At 37.6% G+C, this 16,263-nt stretch overlaps 1 protein-coding gene across 1 annotated transcript in view; it reads right to left on the bottom strand.

Moving 5' to 3' along the window:
• ZNF385D (zinc finger protein 385D) overlaps positions 1–16,263 on the bottom strand; it is a 231,206-nt gene that overhangs the window by 92,868 nt on the left and 122,075 nt on the right. Inside the window, exon 3 of the mRNA XM_082460776.1 lies at positions 3,774–3,936. Coding sequence (XP_082316902.1) covers positions 3,774–3,936 — 163 coding nt within the window. The remainder of the gene's footprint in view (positions 1–3,773; positions 3,937–16,263) is intronic.

Genomic DNA, 16,263 nt, shown 5'->3' with positions numbered 1-16,263 from the left:
GGAAAAAAATGTCAATTAGGCTATATTTGCCAAGTTACTTTAAGCATAATTTCTTAAGTTTTGTCATTACTTTTTCTGTATAGAAAACTTGCATTAAAAAAAAAAACGAGGGGAGGGATAAATTAGGAGTTTGGGATTAACAGATACTACTATATACTACTGTATATAAAATAGATAAAAGACAGGACCTACTGTGTAGCACAGGGAACTATATTCAATATCTTGTAATAACCTATAATGGAAAAGAATCCAAAAAGAATATATATATATGTATGTATATATGTATATGTGTGTATATATATAAACCAAATCACCTAAAACTAATACAACATTGTAAAGCAACTATACTTCAATTAAAAAAAATTTTAAAAAAACCTTGCTAAGTCAGGCAAAGTTATTCTGGTAACCTTTGGAAATGTTTGCTCCATGAAATATTCTGTGAATGAATAGCAATCACCCTCCCGTACCAACAATTTTGAGTGTTTGAAATATTTTTAAAAATATTACTTTTGCCTGTAAATTTTTCTTTGTGTAAATTCACCAAAAACACTCCTCATTAGATTGTAAGAACTAAAATTATGTATTAACGTTAGGGAGTGTCTTCTTGCCTAGCAGTAGGGGAACGAGGCTATCTGGGAGCAGCTGGTGGTTGATCACTGAATTGCTCACCACTCCAGCCTGCAGACTGGTAGAAGGAGGGGGAAAGAATCCCAAGATCATGAAGTTAGTGACTGAGACCTTAGCCCTCATGTAAGCCCAAATATGTAGACATATTTATTAGCCTAAGGCAGCAATTTAAGCCCATAATACACGATTTAGGAATTTAGAAGGAATTGTTTGTCTACATTCTCTTTTTGTAAGTAGATTTGGAATGAGAATTTGGTTTTTATGTGTATTCTATTTCTTGTGTTTTAAAGAATCCCAGGAAAACCTCCAAAGCAATTTTTAAATTCAAGTCTATACCACTTCTTGCTTTCTTTTTTTTTTTTTTTACTATTGTTGCCCAACCTTCTCTTAAGATTCTTGTCTATCACATCACTGTATACTCAAGCATTTTTAAAGGCAATTGGCCTACATATATATTAAATTCTTGTTAAGAACAGTTTGGTAAAATTAGTGAAAGTGATTTAATGTCTCTATACCTTTTATGCATGGATAAGTCCACAAACCACAAAACAACTTTTTACATTAAGTAGAAAGGTTACAATTTTTTATTATTAAAAAATACGTGGTCTTTGATTTCAGAGTCTTCTCTCTTTCCCCTTCTGCCTCCGAGTATTTAACTGTTGTAAGAAACTAGCTCAGAGACCCATCCTGTTTTCAGAGCTGTGCTCTTTCCCAATCAGTATGAGGACACAGGCAGTAATAAAAAGGACAAGTAATAGCTTTAAGAAAACTCCAATTTGTCAGCATAGGTGCCTCGGATTCATACTGCAATACGAATGGGCTAAGAGTCTATGAAATTCCAGGAGTTTTTTGGGCTATTTCTCATAGGTAGTTTTGCAGAAATCCCAGATAAGGATAGACTTTGGCTTAAAACATCTAGTGAGTGTGCTGGAATCGTTAGTCTTTCAACCTGTATGACCTGTTTCTTTGTGGGTAGAGGTCCCCTTGGATCAGGGAGCCAATCCCTTCCAGATGCCCATCACTTCCTTACTTTGGCTTTAAGATATTTGTACTAACTTTGCAGATTTTATTATCCCTCTGTCCTTCTGGAATTTTCTCTAGCTCCAGCTAGAAAGGGCACTTCACCATTTCAACACCATTCTAACCACTAGGTAAATCTGGCATCCCCACTAGGAATCTGTCTATCTTATGTAGGCTCTGTCCCACAACCCAGTCCAAACTAATTTCCATTCATCCTCCAAGAGGACAGAGCCTTTCCACTCTAGTCTCTCAGGTGAGGGATGGAAGTATGTATTCATAACTCATTTATGTAATGGAGATGACACACAAGGGAGCATTTCTTAAGTCCAGTCAGCAGCTCTACCCACCATGTACATATATATATTCTTAAATGGCATGCATCTCTGTGTAACAGGGATTTTTTGCATTTTAAAGAGAAGTCAAGGTAATCCAAACAGCCATTATTGATAAAAATGTCTAGGAGTAGAAGAGTCTGGCAACGAGCAAAAACTTTACATCAAACTCATCTCTTTATATCAAACCTTTTACATCAAATTTACATCTTTATTCTTCCTACCTACTGTCTTTTTGCAAATGAAATACATGTCTCTATGGCGAGTATGGCTTTAGGGATCCCATCCCAGATGCCAATATCTGGGAGCAGAAGTTACACTCACCTGCTTCAAGACTGCTCATTTCCCCTACAGCCCCCAAAATAAGGCAGTGAATTTTCAATTAATGGAGAAAAGACTAATGTGCTCCCTACAAGGTTTTACATCTAAATTAATAAGACGGTATAATTCAGCTCTTGCTCTGGATACCAAAGAAATGAACATGACAAGTTTTTTTTTTTTTCTTCCCCCTTTATATGTTGTGACACAAAACCGGATGAATCAGAGAATCAAAGGGATGAGAGAAAATGCAGCCAACAGACATTTTACTCAGCACCTACCCCGCGTCAGACAGGTGCTGGGGTACAAAGATGACGAGAGGTCACTCAGCCTCAGAGAGTATACAGGGTACTCAGGAAGGAGGCATGATGCATGCACCAATAATATTTAGATGAAGTATATAAAATGTGTTGTGGGAACTCACAGAGGACACTGTTGTCCCTTACAGATTCACACAGGAGCAAGCATCTCTCCAGATCCTTTGAGGACTACGTATTATAGGTCTCATGGGTGTACCACGTGTAATAACGTTGCTTTAATCTGTTGCATTGGTTCACTGTTGATTTTATATTTTCATCAGCCAGGGCCAGAAGACCTCTTCTAGTTAAGACATTAACCATCGATGACAATATACATGCTTCCTGACCACTGCTATTTGTAGGGGCTGGAAAGCACCTGACACGTACAAGCCTTTGTATTCTTAGAAAGTGATTTATTAAATGGATGTGTGTACATCCATGAATCACACGGGATCTCTTTTTATGTAAGTTTCGAGGACCAGTGGTCTTATATTTTTAAATGCCAGCTTATGGAAACCCCACTGGCTTCCCCTGCCGTGAATAAACCGGTTGCTTGAGGAGCTATCCCAAGGGACCATTCAGAGGCCGTTATTTCACTGTGAAGACTGTTAAAAAGAATAATTGGTATCAATAACACTTACCTGTGTATGCAGAGGGAAGGTTACCCAGCCATAACAAACAAGCCCAGATTCACACAGCTGCTACTTAAAACAATGCAATGTTTGGGATTTATGAGAATAAACCCTGTCAGTAATAATGCCCTTATGGGGGCCTTCTTGATTCATTTGGCATATTCTGCTGTGTACTCACAGTTAAATCAAATCTGCCATGCAGTTACAGGCTAACGTGCTTGCATACAAGATGCAAACGATACACACTGGAAAGGTTCACTTCTCAAAAAGAGGTATGGCTTTAAATGCCCTTCTGACCCTTGTGTTCCTCTAAAACAGCCATAGGACTGTTTCCAGTGCAAAATCTGCAACATTACTAGTGATTATCGTCATCGCTCAAGGGTACTGGAAAAATGAGGGGGAAGCATTACCAATACATAGAAAGATGGATCGAGCATGAATCAAGGTGGAAGAGACACCAGCAACAGATACAGTCAGGCAAGGGAAGGAGCCCCCGAACAACAAGGGTGAAGACGACAATAACACAACAAAGAGCATCGCTTAACCTGTTTTGTCAGAGCTGGTATTGATGGTATTGGTAGTGATGGAGGTGAAGGTAGTCTTTGCGCTGTCCTTGGCAGTTACAGATTTCTGCTTATTTTTCATGGCTTCCAATGCTTTGAGCTTCTTGGCATGTTTCGTGCCTTTGTAGTGGGCCGCAGCCTGGCTCTACAAAGGAGAACAAAATGAACCATGCAATCAGGCTCATTTCTAAACTGGCATTCTCTGTATTACTGCAAATACAGACTCCCTTTCAATAATAGGTACCATTCACGCTAATTCTGGCTGTGGTCAAACGGTGGGGGTTTTATTTAGAATGATGCTATACGAAGCAATGGGAATCAAGTTCTAAAACCTCTGGATGGAAGGAAGAAATATTCTATTGCTTCTCTTCAGAGACATGTAGATGAACGCTAACATAGCAACAACATTTTCTTTGCGGGGTGGGAGAAAAAAAATAAGAATTTACAACTGTATTGCCTTTGTTCTGTCACAGAAGATGCTGGGCTCCCAAAGATTAACAAGGGCCCTAGAAAGAGTAGCTCTCACCTTCTTGGCTCCGGAAATGTGTTTCTCCTTCTACCATGTATCTTATTAATACAGGACCCAACAGGTGTCTACCAGGAAAAATTCACCGATAACAAGGGAAATAGGCACCCTGGAGGCTGAGATGGGAGCGTGAGAGTTCAAAATAAAATGCACTGCCGAAGTCCAAATGGAGTATATGAAAGCTGGGCAATTTTACGATTCTTTCTTTCTCTTTGTTTCCCACAGAGGGTAATCTGAGGAGTTCAAGGTATTCTTTCAACACGTGGGTCTTTTGTGCCCTGGTCCATTGCCAGGAGGATCCAGTGTGTTTTGAGCACTTCATGGGGCCAATGCAATTCTTTTGCCTTTGCTTTCTGAGATTTCTATAAATAGTAATATATATTTTCCCAAGTTTATATTTTCTTAACCTTATCTTTTGGTATTGGAGAGACATTGAGATAGAAAATCATCTTAAAGAAATATATATTTATTAATGTTAATTTATTGGTGGTGAAGGGGAAGCCTTTGTGGCTTAGGGTGAGGTGGAAGTGGGCAGGGAGATTCTTAGATTAGAAGGTTTTCCAGCTCAAAACCTTTAAAACTATCACCTCACATGGAAGAAATCTCGGTGGAGGACTAATTCCGTATAGTATCTACGCATCACTTCCCATGACTTATTTAAACTCAATGTTCCATTTTGCCAGAAAAATACACATTGTCCTCTTCATCACAGCAACTGTGGTAGGTAGGGTGTTGCAGTATAATATCTTTTTATAAGTAGATAAATATATAATTCACACCTTCATTTGCATCATTCTGACAAGTATCCTCAAAGGACTAGGTACCCTTATTGAAAGAACACTGGACAAGGAAATTGTATATTAGAAACAGTTTGAACAGAGAGGACACTCATGCATCAGTTTTCCAACAACACATAACATCAAAAGACATAGTGTGAGTCAAAATATGAAGTTAAGACTTACTATAGTTAATTGAGGAACCAGTGATAGATTGGATTGGTTTGATTCTACACGGAGAATGCTATTTTGATGGACAGAGTGGTGTCCCTTTTTTCTCCTTCCTGATTTATTTCTAATAATTCAAACCCTTTGGGTATATCTTTTGAGGGCATGATGCTATATTCAATTAATTCCACAATATATAGTTGGTTATCTTCTCTAGAGAGCTGATGATGTACTTTCCCTTAAAGCAAGATTCATCTCTTACTCCTGTTATAGAAATGAATGCTTTATATATAATGCATATTAAAATATAAGGCTGAGATGAACAGTGCTATCCCCACATATACCTTCAAAATATTCATTTTGTACATATACTTTCATTCTAAGTTTCCTAGCAAATCTATATTCTCGGTGGTATTTCAAATCAGATATGACTTTGTTTTAATACACCATAGGAGCAGGTGAATGTCACTATTTTAGATATTAAGAAAGTTACTCCAAAAGAATCCTGACAGTTAAGAGTGTACTTATATCCTGCACCCCCCGGCCGAAAAAAAAAACCAAAACTCTGCACAGATACAGCTAAGCCAATGCTCCCAACAAGTGAAATGGCTCAGGGAGTTGCGGGGAAAAGAGGGTGATCAAATTACCAATAGTTGGTGGGCTCCCAATTGAGACCCCTGATATATTAAAAAGCAAAACAAAAGAAGACAAAATGCATACTCACTTGTTAATTGAATAATAGTCCCAAAGCACCCTGATAATAATCTAAAATATCTGCTATTAAAAAAAAAAGCAAGTGAGCCTCCCACAAATTTGAAAAGAAAAAGTTGAATGGTATGAAGGTCCAAAATGCTATGGAGAGACCAAGGCATGTAGAATTTCGGGGGAAATGTTGGATATAGTGGAGGCTGATCGGGGTAGCCTCAATGTGATTGTGGTGGTGTAGGGTGTGTGTGTGCTAGGGGTAGAAGTCGATATACAAGTTGGAAACAGAATGTAGACAGATAACCCTTCTGGATACTGTAAATTTTCTTTGTCATTGATCTTTATGTTTGTATAATTTATTGGACTGCTCTTGGGTTCTACTGGTATTAATTTTTCTATCTATGTATACTGCCCCCTGAACTCTTTTTTTTTTGTATTCTTTTCCACTATGGTTTATCATAGGATATTGAATATAATTCTCTGTGCTATACAGTAGGACCTTGTTGTTTATCCATTCTCTATATAATAGTTTGCATCTGCTAACCCCAAACTCCCACTCCAGCCCTCCCCCACCCCTCTCCCCCTTGGCAACCACAAGTCTGTTCTCTATGTCTGTGAGTCTGTTTCTGTTATAGGTAAGTTAATGTGTGTCATATTTTAGATTCCACATATAAAGTGATATCATATGGTATTTGTCTTTCTCTGTCTGACTTCATTTAGTATGAGAACCTCTAGTTGCATCCATGTTGCTGCAAGCCCCCTTAACTCTTGGTCCACCTTGATACAGGTGTGTTGCATAAAAGCGTGTTCCTTGTGTAAAGCAAGAAAGCCCAGACAGCTCTCCTTACCCTGTTAGCCCACTTCACTGGACTGGATAGACTTTTCAGCCACATCTAACCTTTCTGTGACTGTAGACAAAGCTGCAGCCTAAGAAGGAATCATGCTGAGAGATTTTTAAAAAAGCAGTAGTTGGACAGAGATGTGTCTTTGGGCCTCATCTGCTTTGCCTTTGGGCAGAGAGGTTCTGGGTGAATGTAGCATGCCATTTTCCCTCCAAGGTTGTCTCCTATTATTTATTAGCCAGTCTCTGAGTCAAGTCACCCTCAGAAACCTGGGAACCATCGAACACAAACAGACTATTATTTTTCACAGGAATGATTTCAAAGTTAAGTAAGTATACTACTTCATCACAGCACATGTCAGAATTCTGTATTTTAAAACTCAAAGAGAATTAGGTGATCAAAGTACACAGAGAACAAGAAAACATTGTTTTCAACAAGTTCCTTTTAGATCATAAATGGAATATTCAGGTATTGCGTAATAAAAATCACTATTGCCGACCTTGAGCTAGCACATGACACCATGAAATCTAACAAGTGTCATCCCAGAGGCAAGTGGTGACATTAAAGATATGCACACACATTCCTGCAGAATAGTGATGCCACTTTAAATGTCATCACCAATCCTAGCCATCAGTAGCCAGTCAGACTTTTCCATCTTCAAATTTTGTCTTCAGTATTTCCGAAAGGCTTCAGGTTTAAATGCAACTGAAGTTCCAAAGTAGATAAAAATAACCGTTAAATGGCTAACACTTGGAAGAGTTTCATCATTTTGAAACACATGCACACATATACACACATCTATTTTGCTTATCTATGAGGCTTTGTTATAAATCACTATTATTCTGTGAAACTCACTGCAAAATTAATGTTCATGTATCCTTTTATTCCATTAGCTCCAATACCTTGTATAATTTTAATCTGCATGTCTTTGGCATAAAGTGTCTTAATATGCTTTTTAAGAACTAGGAAGTTTGCTATAAGCATACATATATGGTAATGATAACCAATCCATTTTCATGAGCACGTGATTTCAAAAAGAACAAGGTGGTCTTTGTTAGTTTCTGATGTCATTTCATTTTATCACATTAAATTTCTATTAAAATAAAATGAACATTATCCTATTAAAGTGTAACATCAGAAAAATAAAAAGTGGTTATGAAAGAAGTTACCATCCTCTTTGGGGAGACAAGAGATAATACTTGAACAGAGGAATTCTTTTTTTTTTAAGAAAATTATCTGATTTCAGAACTTTAACTTAGATTGTTGTTTGGGATATAAAAAAAAAATGAAATGATAAAAAGATATAGTATCCTAAACTCTAAAACACTTACTTTCGATTTTTATTTTGAAAACTATTGAAAAACTACTCCTGGAAAAAAGTTTAAAATTTGTATTTATCTCTGTACAGTTGTTTTTATGTTGCATACACTCACTCAAATCTAATATTCAGGCCATTTGCATAGGTTCAGCTATGTGGATTAAGACCAGTATACATTCTAACTCTTCAGTGGCTTGTTAAATATTTTGAATATCACTTCTGTATATATCAATAGAAAGTTTCTAATGATTCTATCTTAATTTGTTTATTATCAACTCTCAGTTTCATTTAATACTCATATAAAGCATTAGTTCTTAAAGTGTGGTCCACAGATGAGTAGCAGCAGTGGCAGCTGGGAGCTTGTTAGAAATGCAGGGAATTGTACCCAACATCTTATAATAACCTATAATGGAATATAATCTGGAAAAAAGAATGAATCACTATGCTGTACACGTGAAACTAACATAATATTGTAAATCAATTATACTTCAGTTGAAAAAAGCAATAAGATGATATTCAGTGAACTTGAAAAAAAAAAAAAAGGAATGCAAATTCTCAACTTCTTTCCCAGACCCACTGAATCAGAAACTATGGCTATGAAGCTCAGCAATCCATGTTTTACAACCTTTCCAGGTGCTCCTGGAGCATACTAAAGTTTTAGAACCACTCATCCTAAATATTAGTACATTTTCTCCAAAGATGGCCCCTTCTTGTATAAGTGGCCAATGTCTAGGTTTTAAAAGATCAATATATAGTCATTTGAAGATTGAACCTTTCCATATGTCTAACTGTGAGTAATGTGTATTACCCAAGAAAAATAATCAAAAGTTTCTTTATTTAAAAACAAGCCATAAAAAGAGGTAAAAAATAACTCAGATAACATAGGGAATTGGGGAACTTCTATTCAAGAGGGATGAATGCAAAATAGCAGATCGATCTTGGAAATCTTGTAACTCTCAAACCCCATATAAGTGCTTTCCAAGCCCTTGTGATTCTCTCTGTATATTTTACCTTTTCTCTCCAAGCTAATTATTGTTGCAGCATGACCTCTGACCCCATTTTTGTACCTCTTTGTTGAATACTTTGCTGTGATCCATTTGTGCGGGGGTGCTGGGGGAATCGCTAGTTCTGTAAAAAAATAAGCAAAAGCAAGGCCCTGTGTCATGTCTCTTAAAACCTCACTATAACAAGCATTAACTCACTATTATATTTGCATTAACTGATTCAGCGTTAGCCATGGCTAAGTTCTTTCTTTATGTACTTAAGGCTGTTTTAATTGAAGGAAACTCCTAGCCAGCAGGCAAATAAAAACCATGCTAGTAAGCCAAGAGACTGCCTTCCCTGTTACTCCACTTAACAAAATATTTGGAGAAGAAATTTAAAGATAGAATCGTTTATGGTTATACATTTTCCTTACTGATGTGAAGATATGTACTTTTCAAATTCTCTTACTCAATGGGGAAAATGACATGAGATAGATACTTTTATTCCTTAATTACATGTCCCATAAAGAATATTTAACAACTTATTTTAATCTGTGATTGTGCAGCTAACATTTAGGTAGATGACTACAATATGAATAAAAGTGAAAATTCACTTGCATTGAGTCCCAAACTGAAAAACATGATTCAATTAAGAGTGTTCTCTCTGAGCTCAAATGATTGATGCCTTACTTTGTGCTCCTGTCTTCTGTACTCTTCAATACAGAAATGAATAGTACCTGCTTCAGGAATAGAAAAATAGAAAAAAAAAAGATAATACCACAAGAGTAGGGCCATTTTTATACACTACCAGTAGTCACTGAAAAAACAAATTCTAAATAAACATAGAGAAAAAGAAGAGAGGCATGTCACAGTTTCTCAGATATATTAGGTAACTAACTTTTATAAGCAACAAAAATACCTTGTCACTAAGTGGTTGTGAAAAAATCTCGATGGACTCACTTATCTTTTTCAAAGCTTCTCAACTCATCTAGAAACTTCATGATTTTTAAATATTAAGTACTTAATGTTTTCAAGTATCTAATATGGATGATAAAAATAGCACTTATTTGAGTAAGAGAGGCTAATTTGAGAGTTTTTGCCTGGCTCCTGTTGTGAAACCACTGTTCTTGTATGTCTGGGGTACAAACAGCTGCCTCCATGACCTCTAATGGTGGGGTCCTGATTGGGAGACACTGGCTGACAGTGGGCTTTGGAAGCCGGTGCTCATGATCTGATACCTACCAGGATTCTTGGCCTTCTCCAATCAATAGAAATTGATAAGAGGACAGACAAGAAATTCAGGCAAGGCTTAACAGGTTCCCTTGCTCACTGCCCTAGCAGGGGCGAGCTGGTTGCTTATATGGGGTGAGGGTAGGGATGGGTCCAGGGGTCAGGTCAGAGGGGTGGCTTAGGTGGTCTGCCCACCCCTTTGGTGGTGTCGTGTGCAGGGAGCATGTGCAGTGCCCTGCTTTTGCTCCTGACACCCTGGTTTTGCTCCCGATTCCTGAGAAGTGGCAATTGGGTTTTTGGTCTTTTTGTATCTTGTTGTCCATAATTTGCCCCAACTGTGCATGCACGCAGTTATTTTTAGTCCCTTATAGTTTCTTTGTATTTTGTTGCTGGAGGAGACGTTTGTCCAGGTGCAAGCATTGCAGCAAAGGGTGCCAGGTCCCAGCTTGTCTCAGATCTAATTGAGCCAAAAGGAACATTTGGTTCTGGTGAAGTTTGCTCAGTCTTTTGGGGATCTTTTTGTAAATGAGAGACCGCAAATGAGTTTTAACTCTACTGATATAACCACAATAATTTCTTGTAAGAAACTGAGAGAAATCAGAAAAACCACTGTGTCTAACTACTCAGCCAGCGTACAATATCCCTTTACCATGTCCACAGCTGAACACTCCCCTCAGTGCGTGACTGTCACCTACCACTGGAAAGTGTGGGGGGAATTAACCATGTTGTATCTAATCATGTCCGAGGGTGAAGCTGTCAAAGGTGTTGGTATCAGATGCAGAGAAAAACTTTATTTCCGGGTGTGACCTTCATGCTTCCCCTAAATCGTCCCAACCTCCTCCTCTAAGAAACCTACCTACCCATCACCCCAATCATGATGTCTGCTCTCTAACAAGAATAACTGCCTGCAGTGTAGATAAATGTGGGAAAGCCCTCCCTTTTATGCTCTTAAGGAAAATACCACAAGAAGAGGTCATTTTCAAAGCCTTCTCCCTCTGCCTGGAGCACCTTCACTTGCCTGGCAGATGTTCATCACAGGTCACCAGCTCCATGTGGTCTTGGGTACAGGGAGTGGCTCCTTATAGCACTGACGTCACTGCCATAACTAGGGTTAAATGTCTGTTTCTTCTGATAGAGAGTAAATTCCTCAACAGAGAGAGAAAGACCTCATCATTTTGTCCCTGGGACCTAGCAGAGATCTCTAAATAGGTTCCTATTAAATGCACGTTGAATTAATTTCACATTTTGATTTTAAAATGGAAATATGCATATGGTGTCTCAATGGATTCTGTATGTGAACAGGGTGCAACTTAATTCTCTGCCATTCTTTGGCATTTTGCCTTATCTGTTGAACACACTTCAGGGCATATTTATAGCACTTAATGCTGGAAAAGCATCTGGCAGAAACACAAACTATTATTTTTTCTCTGAGAGAAGCTTACCATCAACTGTAAATTGCACTATTTATGGGAGCTCTCTTTGCATAGGATGCGGCAAGGAATAATATGGAGATTGTTTCACTTTTTAAAAATTTTGATGAATAACAAGTTTTGTTTTTTTTAAATCTGGGACGTGCCATGAATGTTTCCAGCGATGATTTTTCATTTTAAGATTTTTCTAAAAGTCCAAATTCTCTTAAATACACATAGAGAAATTTTCAGGATGTGGAGAATGCTATTTCTCTATTAACACGACTGTTAAAGTTTCCAAATGGAATATTTTCTCTATATTGCTCTAAAACAATATACAGAAATTAACTATGACATGATTAACCCATTTTCCTCCCTACAAATCCACATAATAATCTATACCCTGCATTTGCTGAAAAAGAGCACCTTCCATTTGGGGAAAAATATTAAATTCCCTACTTCTCCATAAATCAAGGAAGGTCTCCTCCCTCTAGTTTTATAGCATTTCTCATCTCTAATTCATGAATCTGAGAGTTGTTCTGATTGTTCTTTTAATGAATTTGTTTCAAAGATCCCCTCTGAAATATGTAACTGTAAATGAGATTTGTGGAGCCCACAAAATATATGGTATATAGTTGAGCAGACGTTTTCTCAGTGCTAAGTACCATAGCATTTTTCTGAAGCACTTTGGGTGAACTGGGAAGAGATGGGATTGGGACCATAAATAACCTCAAGAACCTCAACTCCGATGGGCATAGCACACCCGTATTCCAGGCTTTTCACTGCTCATTCAGTCACAAAGGACTCACTGAACAGTGGCTAAACACTTTTGTAGTTATGGGGACAGTTGTCGTTATGGGAACAGAGCAGAGAATGAGGCACACTGTTAAATTCAGCCACATTAATACATCTTCTCTATTAAAAATACCAGAGGCTGAATTGGGCGATTGGGATTGACATGTATACACTGATGTGTATAAAATTGATGACTAATAAGAACCTGCAGTATAAAAAAACAAACAAACAAAAAAAAACAACTAATACTAAACTTTCTTTGGGTTCTTTGTATGGAAATATGTTAATATAAATGTTTCAGACATTACATGAAATTTCTAAAAATCTTGTATGTTCTGTTATAATGTCATAATTCTAGTTATTACTTTAAAATGTATATCTCAGAAATAACTAAATTTCCTTGTCAATTGCACTATTATGAACTTTCATCAAATCTTTAACTGTGGTCATTTTTAAGTCTTTTGTCATTTACAGACAGTTCTGGGTGTCCTCTGATGCTTTCGCAAAAATGTTTCTATAAAAGGGTTTCATCTTCAAGGAATTCATGGAAAAGACTCTGACAAGTACAGTTTTCTGGTAACTGACTGTACTGCCGAACTGAATGAATAAGCATTTTCAGAACTCTAATGGAAAACTGATGAATTCATAAAAGTGCTAACAAAAGATCAAGATGAAAAAAAATTAATTACATGGGACTGAGTGAACTGATGAGGATGATTATAATTTTTGTAACTTTCTGTTTGAATAAAAAAAAAAATCCCCCCCCCAAAAAAATACCAGAGGCAAACTCAAAAGATGAGAAAAAAATACAAGTCCTATTGCAAAGGGGTTAAGCTCTACGTTCCATAAAAAGTATCTAGAAAATTAGGAGGAAAAAACCAACAACCATTAGAAAAACTGGCAAAGCCCCAACCCAATTCAATGAAATAAATTATGGCAAAGTACCTAAGGCTTCTTGGGATAGAATATGGACTCAATAATGAGAATAAATGCTAATTTTTGTCAAAAGAAAGGAAAACTAATGTTCATTTGTATAAATCACTTTGGTGCCTAAGTTAGAGGACTCTTGAGATGGATGCAAATTGTGAAATTGTATTTTTGTGGAAATTGTGGTTCTAGAAAAAAAGGAAAAGAAAATGCTGTTAAATAAGAGAAGCTCAGCCAACCTGACCTGACCTCAGGAAACCCTTTTGACCAAAGAGGTCTGAAGTGAGACATTTTACGGGCAGAACCTGGGGAAATCCACCCAGCTTCTCAAATAACAGTTTCTTCCTGGACTTAGGAACATATTTGGTGGGCAGAAAAAAGCATTTGTTTTTGTTGCCGTTGTTTTCAACTTTCATTTACCAAAGTTGCAGAAAGAAATGGCTTTGGCCTTGGATTAACTTTAGAAGAAGGGTGAGCAAGGAAGAGACAGTGACAATGACTCCAGAAGACTGATTTATCTGGACATGTATAAATGCCTGATTTCCTATGTCAAAATTTCTTCCCATGGCATAAATAAAGTTGTGTTTATGTTTCCCGATTGACCATGGTATAGATGAGTTGTGTTAGCAAGAAAGAGTGCCAATCCCAACAGTTTAGGGTTTAGAGAAAACTTCCACAAACAGGTGCTGAGACCACAGTATCCCCCATGTTCATTCAGTAATTCTTGGGAGCATTCTGGCCAGAGGGTTTTTCCCCAGGGTGATGCTTGGAGGAAAAGATAAGTGATTCATAAATGCACTGAGGAGACCCTGCTGGTCCTTAACCCAGTGGATGTTAGTGTGAGGCTTTCATGGAATGCTTCTCTGGGCCATGTGGTGTGCTAAAGGCTATATATGAATATTCTCACTGATGCCTTACAAAGACCTACAAGGGAATTGCAGTTATCAAGGGCATCTTACACATGAGGAGACTGAGATCCTGGAACTTAGAGCAGCTCAACTGTGTAGGAAGGGCAAAAGCACTTGTACTCCAGAGACCACACTTATAACTCCTTAATCCCAATGGGAGTGGACAATGGAAAACAATCCTATTATGTGACTTCATCGTAGCTAACCTTGCATAGAACACAGGTAAGACTAAATAGATATTAAGTTCATTAATAAAAAAAAAAAAGTTGTCAATTTATGTGGTCATTAATTCATTTAATTTCACTCAGTTTATTGCAGGACCATGCTTTCGATACTATTATTAGCATCATTCTATCTGAGGGTCTACCCTAGTTAGATTCTTTCAATACCAGGTCCAATAAATTAATGCTGATTTACTAAACAAAGTGTTTGATTATATCCCCAAATATGAAGCCTTCAGGCATCAGGGAGTATCTCTGGGCACAAGTCAGTTCTGGCACAGAGAGACCTGTAGGTACAGTTCAGGGTTATGTTTTTTACTCTCTGTTCAAATGGAAGTCTGCTCAAAGGTCTTGAGAAATACAGAAACATAAACATGCTTGCATTTTTACGAGATCACTTGGGCAGAAACAAAGAGTGTGCATGGGAGGAGGAGAGCAAGAGCGGGTAAGGAGGAGAAGGTTCTATTATTATTGTGAGGGTTCGTGAAGAGATGGCCACACCTAAGAACTGGATGATGATGGTGAAAGTAGAGAGAGAAGAGTGCACACGTGTGATTAATATGTAAGTTGGAAACGTCAAGCATTCATGGTGAATTTTGAGGGGAGGTATCAAAGATGCTCCAATGGCTTCTGCTTGTAAACGCATGATTAGAGGTTCCATTTCCTAGAACTGCTGATATTCAAAGAGGCCCAGATGTCTGGGGGAAGAGCGTGGGCTGGTTTGGGATATGTTGAGTTTGAGGAGTCTTTAAAACATCTAAATAAAACATGCACTCTGCAGTTAGCTATATGGTCTGGAGATTAGAGATGAAGTCTAGGCCGTAGCTAAATTGGGGAGTTATCAGCAACAGATGGTAACTGAAGCTGTTGGGAAATGCCATTTGAAAGGCAAATAAAAGATTTTTTCCTGTTTAACCACTGAAACACAATCCTTAATCAGCTGCAACATTTGAATGAATGAACTAAGCTTCCAACTGACAGTGTATGCAATAACAGATTTTCAAATTTTTCATTGAGCTAGAGTATACTTCATCACTCAGCTTTTTTTTTTTTTAGTCTTTTCTTAAAGTGCTTAAAATCTTCAAGTTTCAGCATAGAGAGAATCATTCCCTTTTCATCCTCATGCCAAACTGAGTTAACTAGAAGGAAAGTGATAGAGACAGAGTAAAAGGAAAAAAATAGGTGATTAAATCCCACTAAGGAATCATAAGTAAAGAAAAAAGTATGGGAGACCCCTGTAAGTTAATAATCACTCAAGAAAGCAGGTTTGCTTAGCCACAAACCAAGCAGGCTTGCGTAGCAAAAAAAGCGTGCAACAGAAGCATGAGACATGCCCCAAAACAATAAAACAATGATGGAATGAGACCCACATCCTGCACAGTGAGGTAAGTTAATGATTCCTAGGACATACTCCTTTGCGTGCACTAAAAACAAAATATAAGGAAAGGGTGACATTATAGTGAAACCCTGAGATGATTTACCATATTTTAGTATATGTTAGTATAGTATAGTATGTTTAGTATATGCCTTCTTGCTCATTTCCATTTCTCCATGACAGTCCCGGTTTGACCATGTAAGGACAAGAAAACTCCCCCACCTGACATGAAGGAGGAGCTGAAGATGGAAGCGTGACATCTACTCCACAATGAGGAAGAAGGTGGTCT

This window comes from Balaenoptera physalus (assembly GCF_965194825.1).
Source record: "Balaenoptera physalus genome assembly, chromosome: 4".
NCBI lineage: Eukaryota > Metazoa > Chordata > Mammalia > Artiodactyla > Balaenopteridae > Balaenoptera > Balaenoptera physalus.
The sequence above is the reverse complement of the archived record's forward strand: the minus strand, read 5'-3'. Positions and strand labels throughout refer to the sequence as shown.